At 43.8% G+C, this 25,780-nt stretch overlaps 1 protein-coding gene across 2 annotated transcripts in view; it reads left to right on the plus strand.

Annotated features, from left to right (window-relative positions):
• NBEA (neurobeachin) overlaps positions 1–25,780 on the plus strand; it is an 867,588-nt gene that overhangs the window by 182,380 nt on the left and 659,428 nt on the right. For both annotated transcript variants that reach the window (XM_084617023.1, XM_084617024.1), the window contains exon 6: positions 6,366–6,492. In XM_084617023.1, the coding sequence (XP_084473149.1) occupies positions 6,366–6,492 (127 nt within the window). The remainder of the gene's footprint in view (positions 1–6,365; positions 6,493–25,780) is intronic.

Below are 25,780 nucleotides of genomic sequence, written 5' to 3' on the forward strand. Positions count from 1 at the left end.
CCCGGATTGATCTTTCCCAGTGTTCTCCAACTGCCTTTCCCCTTTCCTCCCAGTGTGGACCACTATAACTTCGGACCACTGGGTCCTACCCTTCAGTTCCTTTCTCTCCCCCGCCCCCTCTTTCCACCCACATTCCCTGTCCCTCTTCAGGGACCCCTCTCACAAGAGTGTCCTCATGTAGGAGGTAAAGGGTTACTACAGCTGGGTGTGGTGGAAGAAGTTCCTCTCGAGTACCAGAACAAGAGGTTCTATTCCCGGTATTTTTTAATCCCAAAGGCTGAGGGTGGTCTGCAAGTACCTACAGAAGCTAAAGTTCCGCATGGTGTCTCTGATTTCTGTTATCCCCACCCTGGATCCGGGGGACTGGTATGCCACCCTCGACTTGAAGGATGCGTATTTCCACTTAGCGATCTTTTAAGGGCACAGACACTTCATTTGGTTTATGGTGGGGCCTCAGCACTACCAGTTTACGGTCCTCCCGTTCAGTCTGGTGACAGCACCGATGGTGTTTACCGAGTGCATGTTGGTTGTTGCTGCTTACCCCAGGTGTTGTGGTATCCAGATCTACCTGTACCTCGATGACTGGCTCATCAAGGGCAGCTCCAGGTCTCAAGACCAAAGGAACATTGTGGTGCTTCAAGCCACATGCTGCTTTCTGGGCCTACTGGTGAATAACAAAAAGTCAACGTTGGTGCCAGTGCAGAGGATAGAGTTCAGTGGAGCGATCCTTGACTCTACCTGTGCCAGAGCGTTCCTGCCCCTGAAAAGGTTCCACACATTGAACCTCATCGCGTAAGTCTCCACATTCCCTCTGACTACAGCCAGGGTCTGTTTGAACCTTTTAGGCCACATGGCAGTGTGCACTTGTGTGGTCTGCCATGCCAGGCTCTGGATGCAGCCCCTGCAACAATGACTGGTGTCAGTCTATTCCCAGTCTCGAGAAGATTGTTATCATTTCCCAGGCGATACTTACTTCGTTGATATGGTGGACTGACCACAGGGCAGTCCTGGAAGGAGTTCCGTTCAACAACCCTCCACACTTCAAGTTGGTGTCGGACGCCTTGGACCTTGGCTGGGGGGCACATCTCTGCTACCTCCACACATGGGATGTGGTCCCCGGAGAAGGTGTGGTTACACATAAACATCAAAGAACTCTGAGAAGTCCAGCTGGCGCGCGAAGTAGTCTTGCACCACCTGTTGGGCAAGGTGGTATGAGTCCTGATCGACAACACAGCCTCGATGTTTTTACATCAACAGGTAAGGGGGAGCGTGCTTGTTGGCTTTCTGTCAGGAGGCGCTTCGCCTGTGGGACTTCTTCATCAGTCACAAAATCTACCTGGAAGTTTGTCATCTTCCCGGTGTCAGGAATATGCTGGCAGACCAGCTCAGCAGGGACTTCTACTTTCACCATGAGTGGTCGCTCCATCCAGAGGTATCCTGCCTGATCTTCCAAAGGTGGGGGACTCCCCAAGTGGACCTGTTCTGTCTGGTAGTGAACAGAAAATGCCACTGGTTTTGTTCTCAACAGGGTCTGAGTAAGGACTCCCTCTCCGATGCCTTCCTCCTGTTGTGGTCAGGGAACCTGATGTACGCATTCCCTCTGATTCCACTCATCAGCAGGCCCCTGGCAAAGATCAAGAGAGATGAGGCACAGGTTATCATGATTGGCCTGGCGTGGCCTCGCCAGTATTGATTCGACATGCTCATGAGCCTGTCAGCAGCCCCTCCCTGCCCAACCCACCAGAGCTGCGGTCGCAGGACCACAGTCAGCTCCTACACCCCAACCTCGGGTTCCTCTACCTCTCGGCATGGATGCTGTGTGGCTGAACCCGGAGGAGCAGACCTATTCGGAAGGAGTCCAACAGGTCCTCCTGGAAAGTAGGAAGCCCTCAACTAGACTTACTTATCTAGCCAAGTGGACAAGGTTTTCCCGCTGGGTGTCCGAATGGGATGTCTCTCCCTCATGTTCCTCCATACAGGCTGTCCTGCACTACCTGCTCCATTTGAGGAACCATGGCCTGACGCATTCTTCCATTAAAGTGTGTCTTGCGGCCATTTCCGCTTTTCACCCGCCGATCCAAGGACAGATGGTATTCTCCCATGACATGATGGTCAGATTCTTGAGACGGCTGGAGAAACTCTTCCCGCAGTTGTGGGCTCCTGTCCCGAAGTGGGATCTTAACTTGGTCCTCTCAGGCTCACTGACCCACCCTTTGAACCACTGGGTTCCTGCTCCCTTTCCCATTTGTCATGGAAGGTTGCCTTCCTGGCGGCAGTGACATTGGCGAGATTGGTCTCAGAAATTAAAGCCTTGATCTCAGAAATGCCGTACGCAGTCTTCTACAAAGATAAGGTTCAGTTGCAGCCCCACCTGGCCTTCCTGGCAAAGGTGGTCTCCACCTTCCATATGAACCAGGACATCATCCTCCCAGGGTTCTGTACCAAAGCACACAAGATGATTAAATAAAGCAGTCTTAATGCCCTGGACGTCCGGAGGGCCTTGGCTTTTTACTGAGAATGTAACAAGACTTTCCATAAATCAACTCAACTCTTCATCGCTACAGTGGATAGGATGAAGGGTCATCCGGTGTCCTCGCAGAGGATTTCCAATTTGATTACTTTGTGCATAAGGACCTGCTACAACCTGGCTGGGGTTCTGCCGCCGCTGATCATCAGAGCCCATTTGACAAGAGCGCAGGGGTCTTTGGCGGCCTTTCTGGCGCAAATCCCTATTCCGGACATCTGTAGAGCTGCGACGTGGTCCTCTGTCCACATGTTTAACGTTCATTATGCCATCACTCAGCAGGCCAGGGACGACACTGGGTTCAGCAAAGCTGTGTTGCAATCTACACATCCGTGAACTCCTATCCACCTCCAGGGGTACTGCTTTGGAGTCACCTAACAGGGAATGGACATGAGCAAGCACTCGAAAAAGAAAAGACAGTTACCTTTTCCATAACTGGTGTTCTTTGAGATGAGGTGTTAATGTCCGTTTCACAACCCACTCTCCTTTGCCACTGTTGGAGTTTCTGGCAAGAAGGAACTGAGGGTGCAGGGAGCTGGCTGCACCCCTTATATCGTGCCATGTAGGCGCCGCTCCAGAGGGCACCAGAGCCAGTCCCCTACGGATACTGCTAAAGGAAAAACTTACAGCACCGGTGCGTATGGTGAGCGCACATGCCTAATATGGAATGGACATGAGCAACACATCTCGAAGAACACCAATTACAGAAAAGGTAACTAACTGTCTTTTTAAACTGCAACCCTATTTAATAGATGCATAGCAAGGTGGCTCTATCAACTCTGAGCATACATTGCAGACCTCTAAGTATGCTTGCATCATATGAGGGACCCCTTATGTGGGGAGGCCTTCCGGTGATTATGCATGATGAATTTTCAAGAGACCGTACCACAGTATACTACAGGAGGGGTCAGGGCATATATACCTTCACCAGCAAAGTGTCCAGGGGCCAATGGCTTATCTGAGCCTCTCTGGGCAGTTCACCAGCTCAGGTGATGCTTCCCCCTCTCCCAACCCAAGGGGAGGGCTCTGAATGGAGTGGAGATTTCTTTCTTCCTGCTGCCTAAGTAAAGACCCCACATTTATGAGCTAGCGTGGAGTGCAATCTCACAAAAATTTGAATGCCCAAACTGAGCATAGTCAAGCACATTCTGTGTGGAAGAGATCACCCTATCAGAATCTGAACTTGCCAGCTCAGTGGAGGAAACTCAGAACAACACAAAGTCCTGTCCTTTGTAAAAGATGCATTAGGCTTAAAGCAGCCAACCAGTCTACCAGTAAAAAATAGAAGCTAGACAAATTCAGACTAGAAATAAGGTGCACATTTTAATAGTGGAGAGAATTAATCATTGGAACAATTTACTAAGGGTTGTGCTAAATTCACTGTCACTGGACATTTTTAAATCAAGACTGGATTTTTTCTAAAAGAGGTGCTTTTCACATGAAGCAGAAATTATTACAGGGAAATCCTATACCCTTTGTTATGCAGGGGATCAGACTAAAATCAGATGATCACAATGGTCTCTTCTGGCCTTAATAATCTATGAATATATAAGGGGGAGATAATGAATTGTAATTGTGTAGGGGTTGGTTGTGACTCTATAGTAAAGGTTGAGTGTTCTTTTGTGCTTAAAGCAGGGATTCATCATCTTTATTATGCATGGACAATGTAACATATCCTCCCTAAACTTAGAACACCTACTCTTTGAGTACAGAATGGATTTTCTAAGAATTGAAAAGCAGAGCTGTTAGTTTGTTAAAAACTAATTAAAAACTGCATCCTTTAAGAAATTTAGAATCTGAGTGTCTTTTTATCATCCCAGATTGTCTTAACAGACTAACATAGGCTCTTCAAACTTTCCACAGAGTTAACGTTAATTGAAATTTTGTGCTTAGGCTATATTTGATTAAAGTAGGTTGTAATTAGCTAATTTATTAATGACTATCTAATTGTTATAATACAGTTAAGCTCAGGTCAGGAAATATTTTGCATGCAACAATTTTATTAGTTGTAACTAGTCAGCTATATGAGGAAGACTGGACATATTTGTGCACAGTAGAAGGCAAGCAAACAACTTTGACTCTGTCCTATAGTGAACACTATGATGGGGTTAAAATATATGAAAAATGTCTTTTAAAAATCAGTTTAATGCAATCTGGGACCATAAACACTAATGTGTTTTCATAATTGTATTGCTGTCATGGCATTGCTACCAGGAAGAGTTAAGGTTGTTTGGTTGCCTGAACTGTGTATTTCCATACCTTAACATGTTTGGATTTCTTTTAAAGCATAACCTGAACAATGAATTTCTTTGGGTTTTAATGCTTGCATTTGGGATAATTAATCCCTGTAATGTATTTTCCCTTTTAAGTTACTGATATGTAGTCTCAACCTTAACTGCATTTTAACATATTTTTTTGTCTTGGAATATGACACGTAAGTTGTGAGCCTTGATGTGTGACAGGATAATTGAGCTATTGATGATGATAGAGAGAAGAGACAGAAGAGAGAGTTTGGATGAGAGGAAATAGGTTTTCACTGAGTTAAGTCTTTAGTTGGTAGTTGACAGAGGTGCATATGTGGGATTGGGCAGTTGAGATTCCCAAGGAATAAGTTGTAGAAGGAGAAGAGAAGACCAAGGACAATATCCATTGGGACACTGATGAAAAGCGGGCAAGAGCAAAAGAAGGAAGAGCTCCTGATGAAGTTGTGGAAGATAGAAAAATCAGCTGAATACAAAAACGAGAAAGCCCAAGGAGGGAGCAAACGACATTTGAAAGCACAGGCGTAAATGTAAGATGAAGATAGAAATGACTAAAAAGCACTGTGATTTGTATCCTTATGGTAAGTCTATAAAGGACTATGGTGAGGATCTAAGTGGCGGGGGGAGAAGAAGTCAAGGCAAAGGAAAAAATACCATTGTCAAAGCACCTGGATTTAAAGGGGAGGAGGAAAAGGGATAGTAGATGCAGTGGCAGATGGGGGTAAAAGAGGCTTTTTTAGGAGAGGGTAATTCAGTCATGTATTAGAAAGCATAGGGGAAAAGAAATTAGATGAAATGTGTAGGGGACAGGATGATACAGGGAGTCAGAGTAATCAGAACTGGCAGGAGATAATTGGGAGGACATAGCGCATTGAGGGGTTAGTAGATGCTCATCACTTTTGAAAATCAGGTCACTTCTGTTTAGGTGTCTGAATATGGATTAGGAGCCTAATTTTAGGCTTTAATTGTTGACCTACAATTGATTGACCTACAATTGATCATATGATATGATATATAATATGTAACAAAGAGGAAGAATGATCTTGTGATTGTGGCATTGAACAGGGACTCAGGATATTTGGGTTCAGTTCCTAGTGGTTACTTAGGGACATATTTTTAGAGGAATTTAGGCACCTAATGAGATTTTCAAAGCACTAAGGTCCCTGACTCCTAAAATGGAAGTTAGCTGCCTAGGTTCTTTTGAAATTACCTTTAGGCGTCTATCTTCATTTTTAGGTGCCTACATTCTTTAAAAAATCTGGCCCTTAATGTTTTAGTGCAACATTTCTCTCTGTAAAGTGGAGATGATATTTTGTACTTCCCAGGAGTTTTATATGAGTAACTGCTGTTTTTGAGAGAACTGAGCTTTAATATTGTCTAAATACCTAGATTAATGTGTGTAGATCTATTTAATCTATTTCCCTGATACATCAGCTAATAATCTAAAAGAAAGGAAAATATTTTGATCTGTGCTTCAAAAGTTGTATTGCTTGTAAAGATTTACTGGGGGTTGTGCCCAAAATTCCCTTTGACCCAGAGCGTTTTATACTACTTTGTCCTTAATTATTCTTTCTTTTCAGTTTTCGCACTAGCAAAGGAGTTGGGTACTCTGCTCATTTCGTTGGCAACTGCTTAATAGTTACATCGTTGAAATCAAAAGGAAAAGGTTTTCAGCATTGTGTGAAGTATGATTTTCAGCCACGCAAGGTAAGCAAAATAGTGTTCACAATGAAGAATGATTATGGAAGTGGGATCAAATACCTCCATGAGGAAATAGACTCCCTTGGTGTCACAGTAAAAGTGATCATTTCTCACTTCTTATTTATAATTAGTTTCTATGACTCTGTCATATGAATTATATGTCAAGGTTAGAACAGGGCATCAGCACAAGAAACCATGGGAGGTATATAGTAGTGGTTTATGAAGAAATACATACCTATATATAGAGCCAACTCTTTTTATTTGTTTATTTTGTTTGTCATGGCGCGTAGGCACCCTAGTCATGGACCAGGACTCCATTGTGCTAGGTGCTGTACAAACACAGAATGAAAAGACAGTCCCTGCCCCAGTGCTTAAATACTGTTGAAACAGAGTTTCAGTCAAAGAAGGATTGCTAGGGTATTTTTATTATCCCGATGAACTGATTTACTTTTGTTTTTAAAAGCTATATATGTTTCTGTTCAGTAAGCTTCAACATTCTTCTAAAAATTTGGCCCTTTGTTTTCAAAGAATGTATCAAACTGTACATTGATGAGAGCTGAAGTAAAATATCCAGCTAACCATACTGACAGTTGCCTCTCCCAATTTTGTAATGGAAAATTATGTTGAGTAATGAAATGAAACTCAGTGGCTGATGTATACGTTTCTAAGGTTCCTGAAAGTTAAATTAGTACTATGCAATACATAGTGATGTGCAGTATGGATTAAGTTTAATCTCACTTGCAATCTGAGGAATTGAGGTTTGCTACATATTTAAATACTGCTTGAGCTGTTATAATAAGGAAATTTTGTTTGGTGATGGGCAAATTCTTAATCTGTTTTTTAAGGAATATTTTAAATGTGGTTGGATTTTCAAAAACCTCTGCCCTCCATTTAGCAAGTTCTTGGTAACTCTTGCAAAATTGTGACACACTTGGTCATCTGCATCTCCAGAGGCCTGATCTCATGATCCGGCTTTCATACAGTACATTTTTGGAAAGTTGACCTATGGAAAGATGCTGGGGAAAATAATTAGCTGCCCCTGTCCAGTAGTAATACTTTGCAATTTTGTCCTGTTTCTTTGTTGCTCTGGACCCCAGCTTTTTGTTTTGAATTTGTCAGCATTTTACTATAACTAACAAATATGTTTTATTGCCTAGGTCATTTAATTTCTGAATAAAAATACTGAAATTTATTTACTGAATTTATTTTGTGCTCGGTGACTTTGGTGATGTTAGTGCCTGTAATGAGTCTACTGGCAGTGATGCAGATTTTTGTTGCCTTATCTGTTCCATGGAGAAACAAGCTTTCACCTTTCTCCTGTATCAGTAGAGATTTGTGATGTCTCTTCCTGGTAACATGAACATTTCTCTAGCACCTTCCACTGTTCATTTCCACAATATGTAATCCTGATGCTTCTATGGGGATAGTGATTCTGTTGGCTTCCAGTTTTTTAACATTCATTCTCATTTGGACTGGTTATCCAGTTGTCAGTTTGCACAACAGCTTTATATGTCTGTTAGGCAAAACACAAACAAGTTTACTGTTTCTTCCAATGGTATATGTAGCATTGGTATATTCTTTGCTTTGTAAAATCTTTGTTTGTTCATTAACATGTGTACTGGCAAACTCATTCCTTCTATTACTGTGTATTTATTATCCAAAAGGGGCAAGGAGTAAATCTTTGTCAGATTTTTTCCCTGTGTGAGTAGCTCATTTGTCTAGCCTGTTACTCTGAAGTGTGTACACAAACTGGTAGGCCCTAATGGATTCCTGCTGGATCTATTAGCAGTAATCAGACTCTGTGGTATTCCATGCCTTGCAAATTGTAATTACATAGATTTTAAGGCCAGAAAATCTGTGGTAATCTATTCTGACCTCATGCATAACATAGGCCATAGAAACTAACCCAGTAATATCTGCATCAAGACCATAACTTTCATTAAAATTTAGGGCTCATACACAAATGGTTGGGTCGGGTGTTTCATTCTTTTTTTAAATTAAAATGCCCTGCATACACATGACACAAGTTTCTTCCAAATTACCAAAAAGAAACGGAGTACTTGTGGCACCTTAGAGACTAACCAATTTATTTGAGCGTGAGCTTTCGTGAGCTACAGCTCACTTCATCGGATGCATACCATGGAAACTGCAGAAGACATTATATACACACAGAGACCATGAAACAATACCTTCTCCCACCCCACTGTCCTGCTGGTAATAGCTTATCTAAAGTGATCATCAAGTTGGGCCATTTCCAGCACAAATCCAGGTTTTCTCACCCTCTGCCCCACCCCACACAAACTCACTCTCCTGCTGGCAATAGCCCATCCAAAGTGACCACTCTCTTCACAATGTGTATGATAATCAAGGTGGGCCATTTCCTGCACAAATCCAGGTTTTCTTACCCCCCCCCACCCCCATACACACACAAACTCACTCTCCTGCTATTACCAGCAGGAGAGTGAGTTTGTGTGTGTGGTTTTTGGAGGGGGGTGAGGGAGTGAGAGAACCTGGATTTGTGCAGGAAATGGCCCACCTTGATTATCATACACATTGTGAAGAGAGTGGTCACTTTGGATGGGCTATTGCCAGCAGGAGAGTGAGTTTGTGTGGGGTGGGGCAGAGGGTGAGAAAACCTGGATTTGTGCTGGAAATGGCCCAACTTGATGATCACTTTAGATAAGCTACTACCAGCAGGACAGTGGGGTGGGAGGAGGTATTGTTTCATGGTCTCTGTGTGTATATAATGTCTTCTGCAGTTTCCACGGTATGCATCTGATGAAGTGAGCTGTAGCTCACGAAAGCTCATGCTCAAATAAATTGGTTAGGCTCTAAGGTGCCACAAGTACTCCTTTTCTTTTTGCGAATACAGACTAACACGGCTGTTACTCTGAAACCTTCCAAATTAGGTGGCCAATTAGTGCAAATTGGATAATCCACTTTGAAAGTAGGTTAAATTCAATTGTGTGGATGCATCTATGTATCAAATTAATTTTTCAGTCCTCCCACTGCCATCCCATACTACATTGCTTTACGCCAGGACCTTAGTGTGTTTGCCTGTGTCCCCTCTATTTCTCTGTGGTCATGTTGACTAAATTTCACCGCTAGTCAGGAACACCCCACTTGTGATGAGACACTTCTGGAGCATTACATGAGCATGGAGCCATGCACAGAGTCAGGGATTTTTCTTGTGATCTGGGGAGAGAAGACCATTCAGTCCTGCCTTAACAACAGATACCATAATGTGAAGATATACTAGTGTATATCAAAGCAAAGAACTAAGAGGGGTCACTCTTCGGACTTCTCACTGCTGCAACACAGGAAATGTCCACCTGCAGAATTATAGGGAAAACCCACACAAAGAACAAAAACAGGACCTCTTGCAGTGCTCCAAGTACTCGCCTCTACTTTGAGGATCAATTTTTTTCCAGGAAGGCAACCACCTGGTATGTCACGGAGAGCACTGAAGGCATCAAAGAGAACACAGTCTCCTACCCTGACCAGATTTCCTGTGGAAGCCAGGATCTTTTCCCCACATGAAAACCTAAGGCAAACCCATTGAAACAAACAATTCCCCAAACCCAGGTGTATACTCAGCATGATAGTGCTGGGAAGGAGACCTCTCACAGTAAGTATTCTGGCCTATATTACAATAAAACTGTATGGGTAACTTAAAAAATATTTTGTTCTTGTTGTTCAGTGGGCACCACCAAGAGTTAAGAGCCTTTCCAAACCTGGTCAGCTTCCAGCCCTCCCTCCCCACCATGTTGTGTTCTAAAAATTGGTATCTGTGCCTGGGAATTTAAGATCTGAAGGGGATTATTCCTTGATATTTTCAGTTCCCCCAGCTAACAGTGAAATCCTTGCTGATCTTAAACACAAAAAAGGAGCTTACAAGAAGTGGAAGATTGGACAAATGACCAGGGAAGAGTATAAAAATATTGCTCGGGGACGCAGGAGTGAAATCAGGAAGGCCAAATCACACCTGGAGTTGCAGCTAGCAAGAGATGTTAAGAGTAACAAGAAGGGTTTCTTCAGGTATGTTAGCAACAAGAAGAAAGTCCAGGAAAGTGTGGGCCCCTTACTGAATGAGGGAGGCAACCTAGTGACAGAGGATGTGGAAAAAGCTAATGTACTCAATGCTTTTTTTGCCTCTGTCTTCACGAACAAGGTCAGCTCCCAGACTATTGCACTGGGCAGCACAGCATGGGGAGGAGGTGACCAGCCCTCTGTGGAGAAAGAAGTGGTTCGGGACTATTTAGAAAAGCTGGACGTACAAGTCCATGGGGCCGGATGCGTTGCACCCAAGAGTGCTAAAGGAGTTGGCGGGTGTGATTGCAGAGCCATTGGCCATTATCTTTGAAAACTCATGGTGATCGGGGGAGGTCCCGGATGACTGGAAAAAGGCTAATGTAGTGCCCATCTTTAAAAAAGGGAAGGAGGAGGATCCCTGGGAACTACAGGCCAATCAGCCTCACCTCAGTCCCTGGAAAAATCATGGAGCAGGTCCTCAAGGAATCAATTCTGAAACACTTAGAGGAGAGGAAAGTGATCAGGAACAGTCAACATGGATTCACCAAGGGAAAGTCATGCCTGACTAATCTACTTGTCTTCTATGACGAGAAAACTGGCTCTGTGGATGAGGGGAAAGCAGTGGACGTGTTGTTCCTTGACTTTAGCAAAGCTTTTGACACGGTCTCCCACAGTATTCTTGCGAGCAAGTTAAAGAAGTGTGGGCTGAATGAATGGACTATAAGGTGGATAGAAAGCTGGCTAGATTGTCGGGCTCAATGGGTAATGATCAATGGCTCCATGTCTAGTTGGCAGCCGGTGTCAAGCAGAGTGCCCCAAGGGTTGGTCCTGGGGCCGGTTTTGTTCAATATCTTCATAAATGATCTTGAGGATGGTGTGGATTGCACCCTCAGCAAGTTTGCAGATGACACTAAACTGGGAGGAAAGGTAGATACGCCGGAGGGTAGGGATAGGTTACAGAGGGACCTAGACAAATTGGAGGATTGGGCCAAAAGAAATCTGATGAGGTCCAACAAGGACAAGTGCAGAGACCTGCACTTAGGATGGAAGAATCCAATGGACCGCTACAGACTAGGGACCCGAATGGTTTGGCAGCAGTTCTGCAGAAAAGGACCTAGGGGTTACAGTGGACGAGAAGCTGGATACGAGTCAACAGTGTGCCCTTGTAGCCAAGAAGGCCAATGGCATTTTGGGATGTAGAAGTAGGGGCATTGCCAGTGGATCGAGGGACGTGATCGTTCCCCTCTATTCAACATTGGTGAGGCCTCATCTGAGTACTGTGTCCAGTTTTGGGCACCACACTACAAGAATGATGTGGAAAAATTGGAAAGAGTCCAGCGGAGGGGAACAAAAATGATTAGGGGACTGGAACACATGAGTTATGAGGAGAGGCTGAGGGAACTGGGGATGTTTAGTCTACGGGGACTAGAAGAATGTGGGGGGATTTGATAGCTGCTTTCAACTACCTGAAAGGGGGTTCCAGAGAGGATGGCTCTAGACTGTTCTCAGTGGTAGCAGATGACAGAACAAGGAGTAATGGTCTCAAGTTGCAGTGGGGGAGATTTAGGTTGGATATTAGGGAAAACTTTTTCACTAGGAGTGGGGTGAAACACTGGAATGCGTTACCTAGGGAGGTGGTAGAATCTCCTTCCTTAGAAGTTTTTAAGGTCAGGCTTGACAAAGCCCTGGCTGGGATGATTTAGCTGGGGATCGATCGGTCCTGCTTTGAGCAGGGAGTTGGACTAGATGACCTCCTGAGGTCTCTTCCAACCCTGATATTCTATGATTCTATGTGCATTTAGTAACCTTCCCCCTGCATATTCCCAGTCAACCACCCAGCCTATGCAAACCTCAAATGCTGTTGTTTGTCCACTCAGCCTGCTGGCCGAACGTAAAACACCAGACCTAATCCCCAAAGCATGCTGCACACCTAGCCAATCTCTACAACAACATAGTATTAGGGTTATTATACAAAAGACAAGTAAGATGGAAAATGTCTTACAATGTGCAAGTTCTCCCCAGACTAGGAAGAGACTGTGAAAATGGTATTCCAAAACTGAGAGAAAAGCAACAGTTTATTATTGAAGCCTAGAGACTTGAAATACTACAATAAATACTACTTTGGTTTCTCAGCTTCCCCAGCTCCTGTGCCTGATGGTGCATGGCACCCAAGGACAGGTCTGTCACCAATTGCAAAATGCATGGAAAGTCTCTGGGGCACGAAAAAAAAGACCAAAACTTGTCAGCATCCCAGAAAAGGGCTAAGAAAACAGAAGAGTAGAGGGATGTTCTCCTTGCAGAGAGACAGAAGGACTGAGAAATTGTCCTTGCTGAGAAAGAAGAAGACAGAATTGACAAGGGAAACCACTGAGAAAGACAGGGATGGGCAAAAACAGCTCCTGTACCTGATATAAAAAATTAGTCTTAATGGAGAGCATTTTTGTGCAATGTTCTGGCTCAGCATCTCAACCAAAGCCCTACCATGTCCTGCAGCCCATGGAGAATAACGCGTACTGGGAGCAGCAGTACTGTTTCTAAAGTTCAAACGAGGCACTTTCGTCCCTCCACCACCACCACCCAGGATGTTGAAAACAGTGAATGCAGGGAGCCCTCCTTAACTTCTACACCCATAAATGATGGTTTCTTCCCACACCATCCTATACCAGAAGGCAAAGACAACATGCAGAAATCTCCTACCTACACATGCATGTGACCAATACAGCACAAACATTTGTACAAACTCAGAACTTCTAGGCATTTGTTACACATCTTCACTGTAATGTTGTATAAGGTTTGCTTTGTTTTATGTTGTGATTGGAATCAATAAAAGTTTGCAGTTTTGTTCTATAAATGGTGTTTATTATTTGCGCTATTTGATGTTCAGTAAATTTTTTTTCACAAAACTTCACTAAAGTCTCATAAAACACCAGATCTCCCATAAATATGATAAACACCCCAGTCAGTTGCATAAAGCATTTTAAAAGCCAAATCTTCTGTTTGAGTAAAACCATACACAGAGTTATGAAACCATGCCACAGTGCATAATAAAATTATATTTCAATACCTCAACTCGTAGCCTCAGAATAGGAGCACAGGGCATCCCTGACCTGTGGCCCTGATGATTTGCTGTAGTTGGCAAAGGAAGCCTCACTGGTTGTTCATAGCTGCCTGAAACTCTTTGCATCTCTGCCTCCCACCTGTTACTGACGTGCTCTCTCTTCCTCTCACAGATATTATGCAAAACCCAGCAAGCAGTTGTGACAGGAATCTCCAGCCTCACTATGTGACAAGGTCACCTTCCTTTCAGACTTATAAATACACACTTCATTGTCATTTTGTAGCTACTCAGCATATAATTCAGAAGGTCCTTTCTGGCATCCTAAGTGTCCAATAAAAGACTTCATAAGGCAGGGAAGTTAAAGATAAGCGGGCTATCCCAGAATCACAGTGGGAATCACAACACCGTTATGGTATATAGTTGTCCTGGGAGCAAAAATGCCAATTTTTGTTAAATAAAACAGGCATGAGTTTTAAAAGATGCTAGTATCATGAACCTTTCCAGGCTACCTCATCAACTATACCTTGGAGTAGCATGGAGAAATACCCCTTTCTGTTTGTAAACCCTGAGGCCTGGCGCATGGGGGGGAGCAGGAGAGTGGGCACAAGGTTCCCATCAGTGGCCCCAGTATAAATCAGGAATCCCAACCACTGCAAATCCACAAATTTCCTGTGCATTGCCAAGCTTTCCAAGCCATACCATCAACAACTTCTTTATAGCAGCACACACCTCCCTGGCAACAGCCCCGACAGCTGATCTTACTAACACCAGATTGCTTAGCTATTAATCCATATCAGTTGGAGATGGTGAGTTTCCAGATGGCTATGGCCACACATTTTCCAAAATTAAGGGAAGGTTTCATGTTGGTGTGATGCTAGTGCAGCTTCAGGGTGAGCTCTGGCTAGACCCCTATGTACATGACATGTCAGTCTGAAATTTTGCCTCCTTTGCTGGCCATCCTAGAACCAGATCACTGTCCTTTCCGAATAGTCGATGCTGGTTTCCCAAGCCCAGAAATGGCATAGAATCAAGTGAAGCTGCTCCAGAAAAATTGTATCCATGAGTAGTTGTCCAATTTCCTCCTCTTCTTCCTCTACCAAAATTGGCTCAGCAGTATGGCAGCTAGCTTCCAGATCTGTCTGGGTGCATGATTATAAATGTGTGTGCATCAGAAATTGTGTGTTAATTGGTGCCTGGGCAGTGGCAAGTAACTGACGTCCCCCGAGCCTGACAGCAGTTTTAAAATGGCTTTGGCTCACAAAAGACAGAAGAATCATGGAAATTTTAGTTTGATCTTAAGTCCCAGAATTCTAGGGGCTTCCTGTAGGTATCCCACAATGTGCCATGAGAAAAATTCCAGAATCCGTAGAGCCCAGCAGGGGGACAAAGCACTATGGGATACCTGCCCAGAATGCTAAGTGCTTGCTTTGAAAAAAGTCAATGCCATGTGTATGCACTACATGATGGGTTGTCACTCCCAGGGTGCAGTCTGGGAGCCACGGGAACTGCTGTGCCTCCTAACCAGTAAACTGGGTTGCCCCTTCTCACACTACTCTGCTGGTGATTCAGCTAGCCTCTCCAGGCCCTGTTCTCACCCAAAATGACAGCAGGTGGCATCAAACACCCAACTGAGCTACCCGAGTGCTTTATCTAAGTCACTCAACGACAAACAGAAGACAACAGCTAATTTCCCATCTCCCCAGCCTTGCCCCCTTGTTGGATATACACCCAGAATTATACCATCTTGCATTGCACAGGGATCTGTACAATGCAAGCTCATTAATATAGATCGCTTTCCCCTCAGTGTGGGACTAAGTTACAGGCACTAAGCCTGTGTTAGCCAAGGTGAGATTTTCCCAGACACTTCACTTCAAAGACACACTGGTTAAAATAAACCATAAAACAAGTTTCTTTACAACAGAAAGATAGATTTTAAGTGATTATAAGTGATAGCAAACAGATCAAAGCAGATTATCTAACAAACAGAAACTGCAAATTAATCCTAATATACTAGATCGAAAGGATTTGGATTAGCAATTTCTCACCCTGATTGATTATACAAGCAGTCCACCAAGTTTCCATACATAGGTTAGAAATCCCTTTAGCCTAGGACCAGCACTTCCGCCAGTTCAGTCTTTGTTCCTCAAGAATTCTCTTTTGTATAGTTTTTCCATATGGCAGGAACCCTTTGTTTCAAGCTAAGTTTCCAGCCTGGTTTGTGGAAAAATATAGGTACCAAAATGCAATTCAATGTCATGTAGTCTGGTCACATGCCCTTACATGCTGTGCTGAGTCATAGCAGCCATTACTCATAGGCTGTCTGGAGCATTCTCAGGAAGGCTCACCAGGTGGGGGATAAGCTTCTCCTAAAGTCTACTATTTCCTTTAATGGCCCATTACCTTGAACAGGCCCTTCACAACCAGCTGTCTAGACTGGAAGCATCTTGCCTAGTAGTGGGTGTTACTCAGGTGTAACCACATCTGAAATACAGATAAATAGTTAATATTCATAACTTCAGATATGAAAATGATACATGCACACAAATAGGATATTCATATTTTTCATAGACACCTTACATGGCACATTTTGTATCATAACATTTTGTATCATACATCATAACTATGTCATAATCATATAATGATACAACTATGATGAATATGGGGTGCTGTGTCACAGCTGGGGACAAAGCACTACGGATAGCTGCCCAGAATGCTGAGTGCTCACTTTGAAAAAAGTCAGTACCATGTGTATGCGCTGATTCAGAGCAAAGCAGCGAAAACCCGACCATGTGGATGCAATTATTTTGGAATGTTTATTCTGCAACAGTTTAACAGAAACCTAATCCACAAGCATACACTCTTCCTTGCCCCATGTGTAGCTAAGCCCTTAGAAAGATACCAAGTCTTGATTTGATATAGATTAGTTTTGAAAGTACAAACCTATAGTAGCAATCAATAGTAAATTAATTTTATATGAATTCAAATAAATCCTTTATTTTGCCATGGTCTTTCTGGGACTTGATCCTTTTTCAGCTCTTTTGTCTGTGCTTTTTGGAAGCAATTATACGTGTATTACAATCCCAGGCCAAAACAAAATCGCTTACCTTTTGATTAAGGTTTCAGTACCAAGATGCTGTGGGTTTTAGTGGTTGTTTCTTTTCTTGTTACTGCTAGAACTGTCAGTCTTTATTTTATCAAGAAGAAGTCATCTCACTCATTTTTACCATAAATGAGCATAGTTTGTTTGGTTGTAACTCTGATCTTGCTGTAGGACATCCTTGGAAAAATGTCAGTTTTAGTTTATGCAAAATTGGCTCTGTGTTCACTCTGAAGTTTTACTAACTTTGAACTAGTAACAGATGTATGCTTCATTATGTGAGTATCACTTTCAGGTGATCATGTGTTCACTGACTTGCCAAGTGTATCTAGTGTGGATGATTGCTTACCAATTTTGTATTCAACAGAGATTACACTTTTTAGCATCATGTGTTGGGTATAGGAGGTGCTGAAAAGAAAGACTTCATTGGATAAAGTTGGGTATTTTGTAATGAGATCTTATATGCATCTTTTATTTCCCATTAATATTGTGTATATGTATGATGTGCACATGCAGTATAGTATATTGGGGGAATATACCACCAGCAAATACAATTGCCAACTCCAGCATAAGAAATCCAAACAGTGTCCTTTGCAATTTGTACCTAGATTTCTTGTTGCCTTGTTTAGAGATTTCACTCCAGTTGTGATCAGATGCTCCTCCAGCATAAAATGTGCATGTAGACCTTCAAAAGATGCACCTATTGACAAAACAACTGGCTAGTTAAATTGTAATTTTAAAACTGGTGGATTGATGATTGGTGTTTTTAGCTACTTAAATGCCAGTTTTGACTTCCTAGTGGTAGGTAATCTTATCTTCTAGTGATTTTCTTAAGGATTTACTTGTCATAGATATTTTTTGGCAAAAACTGTATTATCCTCCATCTCTGAAGAACAACTGATTTTATTCTTTACTGAACCACAGGTAAGCTATCCATGCTCAAGTTATGGGCAACATAGAATTGTTCTGTTAGACAAGTTTTCCAGAGAATGAGAGAGAGAGATCACATTCCTCTGAAGATCTTCCTAGTTGTCTCTAGTTTTGACTAACAAAATATTTTTTGTCATTTCCAGATTTTTCCACTTCACTGACAAAATGATATGAACTGTTTTAAAATTAAACACCACTAAAATTCATGAAAGCTAGCCTTTTCCAATATTAATACCGCCACTGGTTTTAATTTTAATGTATTTTGATACATATTGCATATATAAAATATGTAAAACAGCAAGGCAAATATAAAGCATATGTAATAAAAATAGTGAACTATAAAAAGGGAGATTTTTACTAAAATATAATTAGGCATGTTAAAGGCCCTAGAAATATTTTTAAAAGACAATCCAGATTATGAACACTGATGTGGAGTACTTCTATTTTAAAAATTACACAATTTTTCAAGCTAAGAATATCTATAAAGGACTCCCTCTTTTTTGGACACCTACATAAATAAATAAAAACAGTTTTAAAAAACCTTCATTTATTAAAATTGCTTCTGAACTTGTAATCATTTTATTTTTGAGCCACTTGTGTAATTATTAGCCCATGACAAGCTCTAACATACTGCATACTTTTTCTGTACTATCCAAGAGAAACACATTACATTTGTTATAATGAAGGAATTCATTATACCTTCATTTTATGTGTGTATTCATCTGGACTGAGTGTTTAAATTTCACTGGCATTAAGCTCATGGCTACTTCTTGAACACACTTAGATGCACACACTGAGAAAAAAATCTAAGTTGGGGGTGACTGATTTGATTTTAAAAGTTTATAAATCATGGCCATGTGAATTTAAGAAATAAAATGTGAATTGTTGCAACAGTGAACTTTTTATTTAGAGAAACATTATGTAGTAATATAATCATTAAATCTTCTATTCAGCTGGGTATTGCCATATTATAGAGTGAGCCTCTTAACTCATCCTATTCTATCTGGAGATTATAACATATAGCTGTAGCATCACAGACTGATACGTCTTTTTGCACTACTTGCAGAACAATTCACTTAAAGTGTGACATCTTGTGGCACTAATTATTTTTGAGAGCCTGAGAAGCCAGCTTCTGTTGTCATGCTTTCCAGAACCCAGCAATGCAGGCTGAATGAGATGAAAGTAGTAGAGTGAATCATGTTTTTTAACTTCCTTTTCTTATTTCATTTGTAACTGAACATCATTTAAATTATTTTAGTGGCTTTCCCTTTCTCTCTCTATATATATTTTCCTTTTAAATATCATTCTTTAACAATACAATGCACACAGGATTCTCACTCTTGGACCTCAGCTTGCTAGTGCAAGACAAGGTCTTAAAATTATCAGCTTCTGAAACTCTGGTAGGAGTAGGAACAGCTCCCATCTTCCATTCCATCTTTCATTGCCTCAGCTCCCTCTAGGACCTTGTCAGTTATTTTCTAGCCATAGCCTATATAGGAACTCCCTGCAAGAGCTCTGTACTGAACATTCTTCTTTGAGAGCTGTCCCCATAGGTGCTCCACTCTAGGTGTTGGTGCGTCCCTGTGCCTTCGCTCTGAGGTTTTTACAGGAGTACTTGTACGGGTCGCGCATGCGCAGAGCTTGCCCCCCGCTCTGAGTGTACCTTAATAGTACGTGTGCACGACTGGTCTCCTCAGTTCCTTCTCTGCCGTCCCTGGCCTGAGACAGAGCTCAGCAGACTCATTAGAAAACTTTTTCTCCCTTGTTACTCTTACCCTGTTAGATAGTTAGTTACCAATAGTATTAGTTATTAGTGTTACCAGTAGTGTTAGTTTCTCTCTCTCAAAAAATAAAAAATAAAATTCTCTTAGTTCCTGTCAGCGCAGCCACTTCCAACATGCTGGCTCCCCAGGCTTTAAGCACTGCTCTGATTGTAAGGATGCCATCCCTCTGTCAGATGGCCATTCAAAATGCATAAAATGTTTGGGGGAGTCCCACATCCCCCCAAAATGTGCCCACTGCAACAAACTTAAGTCTAGGGCACGAAAGGACAGGGAGTTGAGGCTAAAGCTGCTCCTGCTGCAAAGATCCTTAGGGTCCGCTTCAGACCCAGGCACTGATTCTGGCTCCGCTCCATGCCACAGCCCCTCCCACCTCTAAGAAGATGAAGAAAACTTCAAAAAACCATCACCTTCTGTCACCTGCGAAGCGAACTTTGCAGGAGAAGGCTTCTCCTGGCAGGTCTACTGCCTCCCTCCCAGAGCTTCCCCAGCTTAACAGTTTTTTGACGCCCTGGGCGCAGTCTGCCTGCAGCTGTGGTGGTAGCGCACTGCTCCGGTGCCGAGGCTTCAGGCTTCCAGTTGCCTGCCTCTCAGATGGCACCTTTCGGCACTGCGGTGGAAGCGGTGCCGACACATGCAGTCGTGTCTGACCCCCAACAGGCTATCGCCGCTCTCCCGTCACCGGCACCCGCTGAGCTGGCCGGCAGCCAAACAACTTTACAGAACACCGGTGTAGAGGAACTTTTCGTTGCAGCAGATTCCTCTTGCACAGCCCTCACCACACAGAGGCGCTTCAGCACTGCAATTTACACAGTCAAGTGACCTGCTTGTCACCCATTCTGCAGTCACCCTTCCTGAATGCCTACTTCTTGACAAATGCTCAGCCAGGGTCCGAACAGCCTTCCTCCAGTGAGGAGGAAGCTGGTCTCCAGGAGGATTTTTCACCATATGAAGAGTTTCGTCTTCAGACCTCAGTTAATACAGGTCATAGAAACATCACCTTCTCCTACTCTCAGGATCCTGCCCCGTGGATGGTACCACAGTGGCAATATTGGTCCCATGGGCATCCTATCCTCAAGACCACACTCGCTATGCCACCTCAACCAGGCCCGACACTGGCCCGGCACCACAAGCTCATGAACCTGCCACTGGTGCCAGTCACCAGACAGCACCATCAAAAGTGCAGAATCAGGCACGACCTGTCTCTAACCCAGTAGACCCAGTTGTTAAGCCTGACGAAGCCCTGCTTCCTCCTCCCCCGTCATCTTCAGATGACTTTTCAAAATTTCAAGACCTTTTCAAAAGAGTGGCCAGTAAATTAAGAATCAATCTGGAGGAGGTTCCTGAACAGCAGCATGAGTTAATGGACATCCTGCAGCCGCCGCCTTCTTCCAGGGTTGCATTGCTGGTCAACCCAGCCCTTCTGGAACCTGCCAAAGCCGTCTGGCAGACTCCTGCTGCAAGCTTACCTACCTGCAAACAAGTGGACCACAAGTACTTCATCCCTTCCAAGGGCTCTGAATTTCTTTTCACTCATCCAGCACCTAATTCGCTGGTAGTTGGTGCAGTCAACCAAAAGAACAAGCACCAGTATCCCCGCTCCACCCCAGCCGATAAAGACTGTAAACGTTTAGATCTGCTTGGACGTAAAGTATACGCATCTTCCCACCCTACAATTTTGAATTGCTAATTTTACGGCCGTTCTGGCAAAATTTGATCACAAAAATTACAACAAATTCATGGACTTTATTGAGGACATTCCAGAAGCAAAGAAACAACAATTCATTGCTTTAGTCTCTGAGGTACAAATCATATCACGTACCGCTCTTCAAGCAGCCCTTGATGTGGCCAGTACTGCAGCAAGATCCACCGCTACGTCAGTAGTCATGCACCAAGGTTCGTGGCTCTCTTCCTCTTCATTTCCTCGAGAGGGGTCCAGACTACTATTGAAGACCTTTCATTCAACAGCGACAAACTGTTTGTCTCCACAACGAACGATGTCCTTCACTCAATGAAGGATTCAAGGGCAACTCTCCGGTCCTTAGGAATACAAACTCCTACGAACAGAAGGCGACAATATAGGTACCAACCTTACCAATGTTCACACTACCCCACGTATACCCAGCACTTCCAGAGATCACATGACCAACAACAGCAACACCACCAGAGACCCAGATACCAGCGTTGCCGCCCCAATTCTGCGGTAGTGTCTCAACCCCCTCCGAAATAACAAGCAGATTTTGAAGCCTTGGTCGAGGGTTTTGAAAACAATTTTCCCACTTCAGCGCTTACACTACCTGTCCCTACTTTTGGACACCGCCTACAACCATTCTTCCATTAATGGTACAACATTACCACTGACAAGTGGGTTTTAGAGGTCATCACACTTGGCTATTCCATCCCCTTCCTATCCATGCCTCCTACCCACCCACCCTACCCCGTCCCTCTTCAGGGACCCCTCTCATGAGCAACTGCTCCCGCAAGAAGTACATCATCTCCTTAGGAGCAGTGGAGCTTGTGCCCAAAAGACACAGAGGGAAGGGGTTTTACTCCCATTATTTCTTAACAGAAAAGAAAATGAGGGGGTTGGCGACCAATTCTGGACCTCAGGTGGCTCAACAATTTTATCAAGAAAAAGTTCAAAATGGTTACTGTCGCCACCATAATCCCAGTGCTGTAGCAGGGCGATTGGTTTTCAGCCCTCGACCTACAGGATGCTTATTTTCATGTGACAATACATCCAGCCCACAGACACTTCCTTCATTTCACCCTCAGCTCGACATATTTTCAATACAGGATACTACTCTTCGGCCTATCCACTGCCCTCCGTGTTTTTTCCGAGCTCCTGGATGTAGTTACTGCCCACCTCAGGAAGCAAGGAGTCACAATATTTCCTTACCTAGACGACTGCCTCCTCAAAGTCTCAATGCTCAACGAAGTGCTTTGATTCACGCAACTCACCATCGATAGTTTCCTATCCCTTGGCCTACAAATAAACAACAACAAATCCACATTAATTCCTACCCAGCACCTGGAGTTCATCGGAGCACACCTCGATTCCCGGATGGGAATAGCATCTCTCCTGTCCTATTGCTTCAACACCATAAAGCAGCTGGCAACATAACTTCTCAACAGTCCTCAAGTCACCGCTCGAGACTGTTTACAACTACTAGGTCACATAGCTTCGTGCACTTTCGTGGTCAAAAATGCCCGACTCTACATGAGGTGCTTCCAAGCTTAGTTGGCCACGGTTTACAGACCCAATGTGCATTCCCTAAACAAACCCCTATCCATACCTTTCCAAGTCAAGAACCGTCTCCTATGGTGGACGGTTGCCTCCAACCTCTTCCCTGGAGTCCCCTTTCTCCAGGAGGCTCCATCCATCATAATGACTTATGATGCACCCCCTGGGTGGGGTGCTCACACATTACATCACACAGCCCAGGGGCTATGGTCTCCAATGGAAACCTCCATGCACATAAACGTCCTGGAACTATGAGCAATGCCTGCTGTCGCTTCCTCCCATTAATCCGGAACCAACATGTACGGATAATGACAGACAACATTGCCTGCATATTCTGTGTAAACGGGTAGGGAGGAGCTTGCTCTCATTTGCTTTGCACAGAAGCTATGAAACTCTGGAACTGGTGCCTTGCGAACAATATCCGGATATCAGCCGCCTGCCTTCCCGGGGCTATGAATACCACAGCGGACGAATTAAGCAGACAGTTTCCATGGGACCATAAATGAGAGATAAACTAAACGATAATCATCAACATATTCCGCATTTGGGGCTACCCAACCATAGACCTATTCGCAACTGCGGAAAACAGGATATGCCCCGAATTTTGCTCTAGAGCAGGACTGGGCAAATGCTCCCTGGGAGATGCATTTATGATTCCGTGGCACCGGAACTTACTCTATGCTTTCCCCCAATCCCGATTCTCAAAAGAGTTCTGACAAATATGCAATCAGATCGTGCCAAGGTGATCCTGATTGCTCCAGCATAGCCTAGACAACCATGGTTCCCATTCCTCACCAGGATGTCAACTCAACCACCAACCTCATTGCCTCTCATTCCAAACCTCCTATTGCAGCAACACTGCCGATTTCTCCACCCCAACCTGTCCATGCTTCACCTCAAAGCTTGGTTCCGACATGGTTCTCCCAAAACGAACTAGCAAGCTCTGACGAAGTTCAGAGTGCTCCTACATAGCACAACACAGTCTACTCGCACCACCTATTTCCAAAAGTGGAAAAGATTTACACAATGATGCTCAACTAAACAACTGCTTGCTATGTCTCCACCTCTTCCTCTTATATTCAACTACATGTTAGACCTCAAACAATCTGGCCTTTCTTTTAGCTCCATCAAAGTCCACCTGGCTGCTATGACAACTTTCCACGATAAAATTGACAGTACCTCTGTGTTTGCTCATCTGATCACTAAATGTTTTCTCAGAGATTCATAGATACTAAGGTCAGAAGGGACCATTATGGTCATCTAGTCTGACCTGCACAACGCAGGCCACAGAATCTCACCCACCCACTCCTGCGAAAAACCTCTCACCTATGTCTGAGCTATTGAAGTCCTCAAATCGTGGTTTAAAGACTTCAAGGAGCTGAGAATCCGCCAGCAAGTGACCCGTGCCCCATGCTACAGAGGAAGGCGAAAAACCTCCAGGGCCTCTTCCAATCTGCCCTGGAGGAAAATTCCTTCCCGACCCCAAATATGGCGATCAGCTAAACCCTGAGCATGTGGGCGAGATTCACCAGCCAGATACCCAGGAAAGAATTTTCTATAGTAACTCAGATCCCACCCCATCTAACATCCCATCACAGGCCACTGGGCCTATTTATCATGAATATTTAAAGATCAATTAATTACCAAAATTATGTGAGCTGTAGCTCACGAAAGCTCATGCTCAAATAAATTGGTTAGTCTCTAAGGTGCCACAAGTACTCCTTTTCTTTTTGCATCATACCAAAGGATTTCAATCCCTATACCCAGATGTTAGACATCCTACTGCTCCACGGGACTTTCACTTAGTATTATCTTGCTTAACTCAACAACCATTTGAACCCCTAGCCCCTTGCTCCCTCTTACACCTTTCTATGAAAACAGCATTCTTAGTGGCAATCACTTCTGCCAGACGGGCAGGAGAAATAGCAGCTCTCATGGCAGACCCACCATATACCCTATTTTTTAAGGACAAAGTTACCCTTCAATTACACCCCAAATTTCTTCCAAAGGTCCATTCATCATTCCACATCAATGAACCAATACACCTGCCAACCTTCTTTCCTAAACCACATGCAAACACTTTTGAATCCACAATGCATACCCTAGACTTATGCAGGGCTTTGTTCTTCTATTTGCATGGAACCAAGCCCTTTAGGAATTCTTCTAGACTCTTTGTCTCCGTCGCAGAGCGATCCAGGGGGACACCTATTTTGACCCAGAGACTTTCAAAATGGATTTCTGACTGTATCCAACTCTGTTATCAGATACAGAAAGTTATGCCTCCAGCAGACATCAGAATTCACTCCACTAGATCGATGGCTACCTCCGTGGCTTTTCTAAGCAAAGTTCCCCTGACTGATATCTGTAAGGCAGCCACTTGGTCTGCTGAACGCACTTTTGCTAAGCACTATGCCCTTACTCAGGGCCCCCTCTCGGATGCACGATTAGGCAGAGCTGTTTTATCTACTGCATTTCTACCCAAGGCGAAGTCCCTATCTCCTTGAGATACACCTGCTTTTAAGTCACCTGGAGTGGAGCACCCACAGGTACAGCTCTCGAAGAAGAAGAGGTTACTCACCCTGTGCAGTAACTGACGTTCTTCGAGATGAGTGTCCCTGTGGATACTCCACTACCCACCCTCCTCCCCTCTACTTCAGAGTTGGGGTAGTCTCTGTTGTAGAGAAGGAACTGAGGAGACCGGTCACGCACGCGTACTATTAAGGTACACTCAGAGCGGGGGGGGGGGCAAGCTTTGCACGTGCGCAACTGATACAAGTACTGCTGTAAAAATTTCTGAATGAAGGCGAAGGGACGCACCAACGCCTGGAGTGGAGCACCCACCGGGACACTCATCTCGAAGTTACTTCAGTTACTGCACAGGGTGAGTAACCTCCTCTTGTCTATTGCAACTGCAGTACTTGTTTTTGAGACTCTTTAAGTTTGATTTGATAGCTCAGTTACATTTTCCTTTGGTCTCTCCCTCTATTATGAGCTCCTCTCTCCCCAGCACCTTTTTCATTACAAATTTAGCACTGGCTTCAGCACAGAGCATATGATGTGTTTCTGGCAGTGCTGTCAGATTGATGCCATTTTGATGTGTGGTGTACATTTAGGTGTAGTGGTAACCTGAAGCAATTCAGAGTCATTAGCAT

This window comes from Lepidochelys olivacea (genome assembly GCF_965140295.1).
Source record: "Lepidochelys olivacea isolate rLepOli2 genome assembly, chromosome: 1".
In the NCBI taxonomy this organism is placed as follows: Eukaryota; Metazoa; Chordata; order Testudines; family Cheloniidae; genus Lepidochelys; species Lepidochelys olivacea.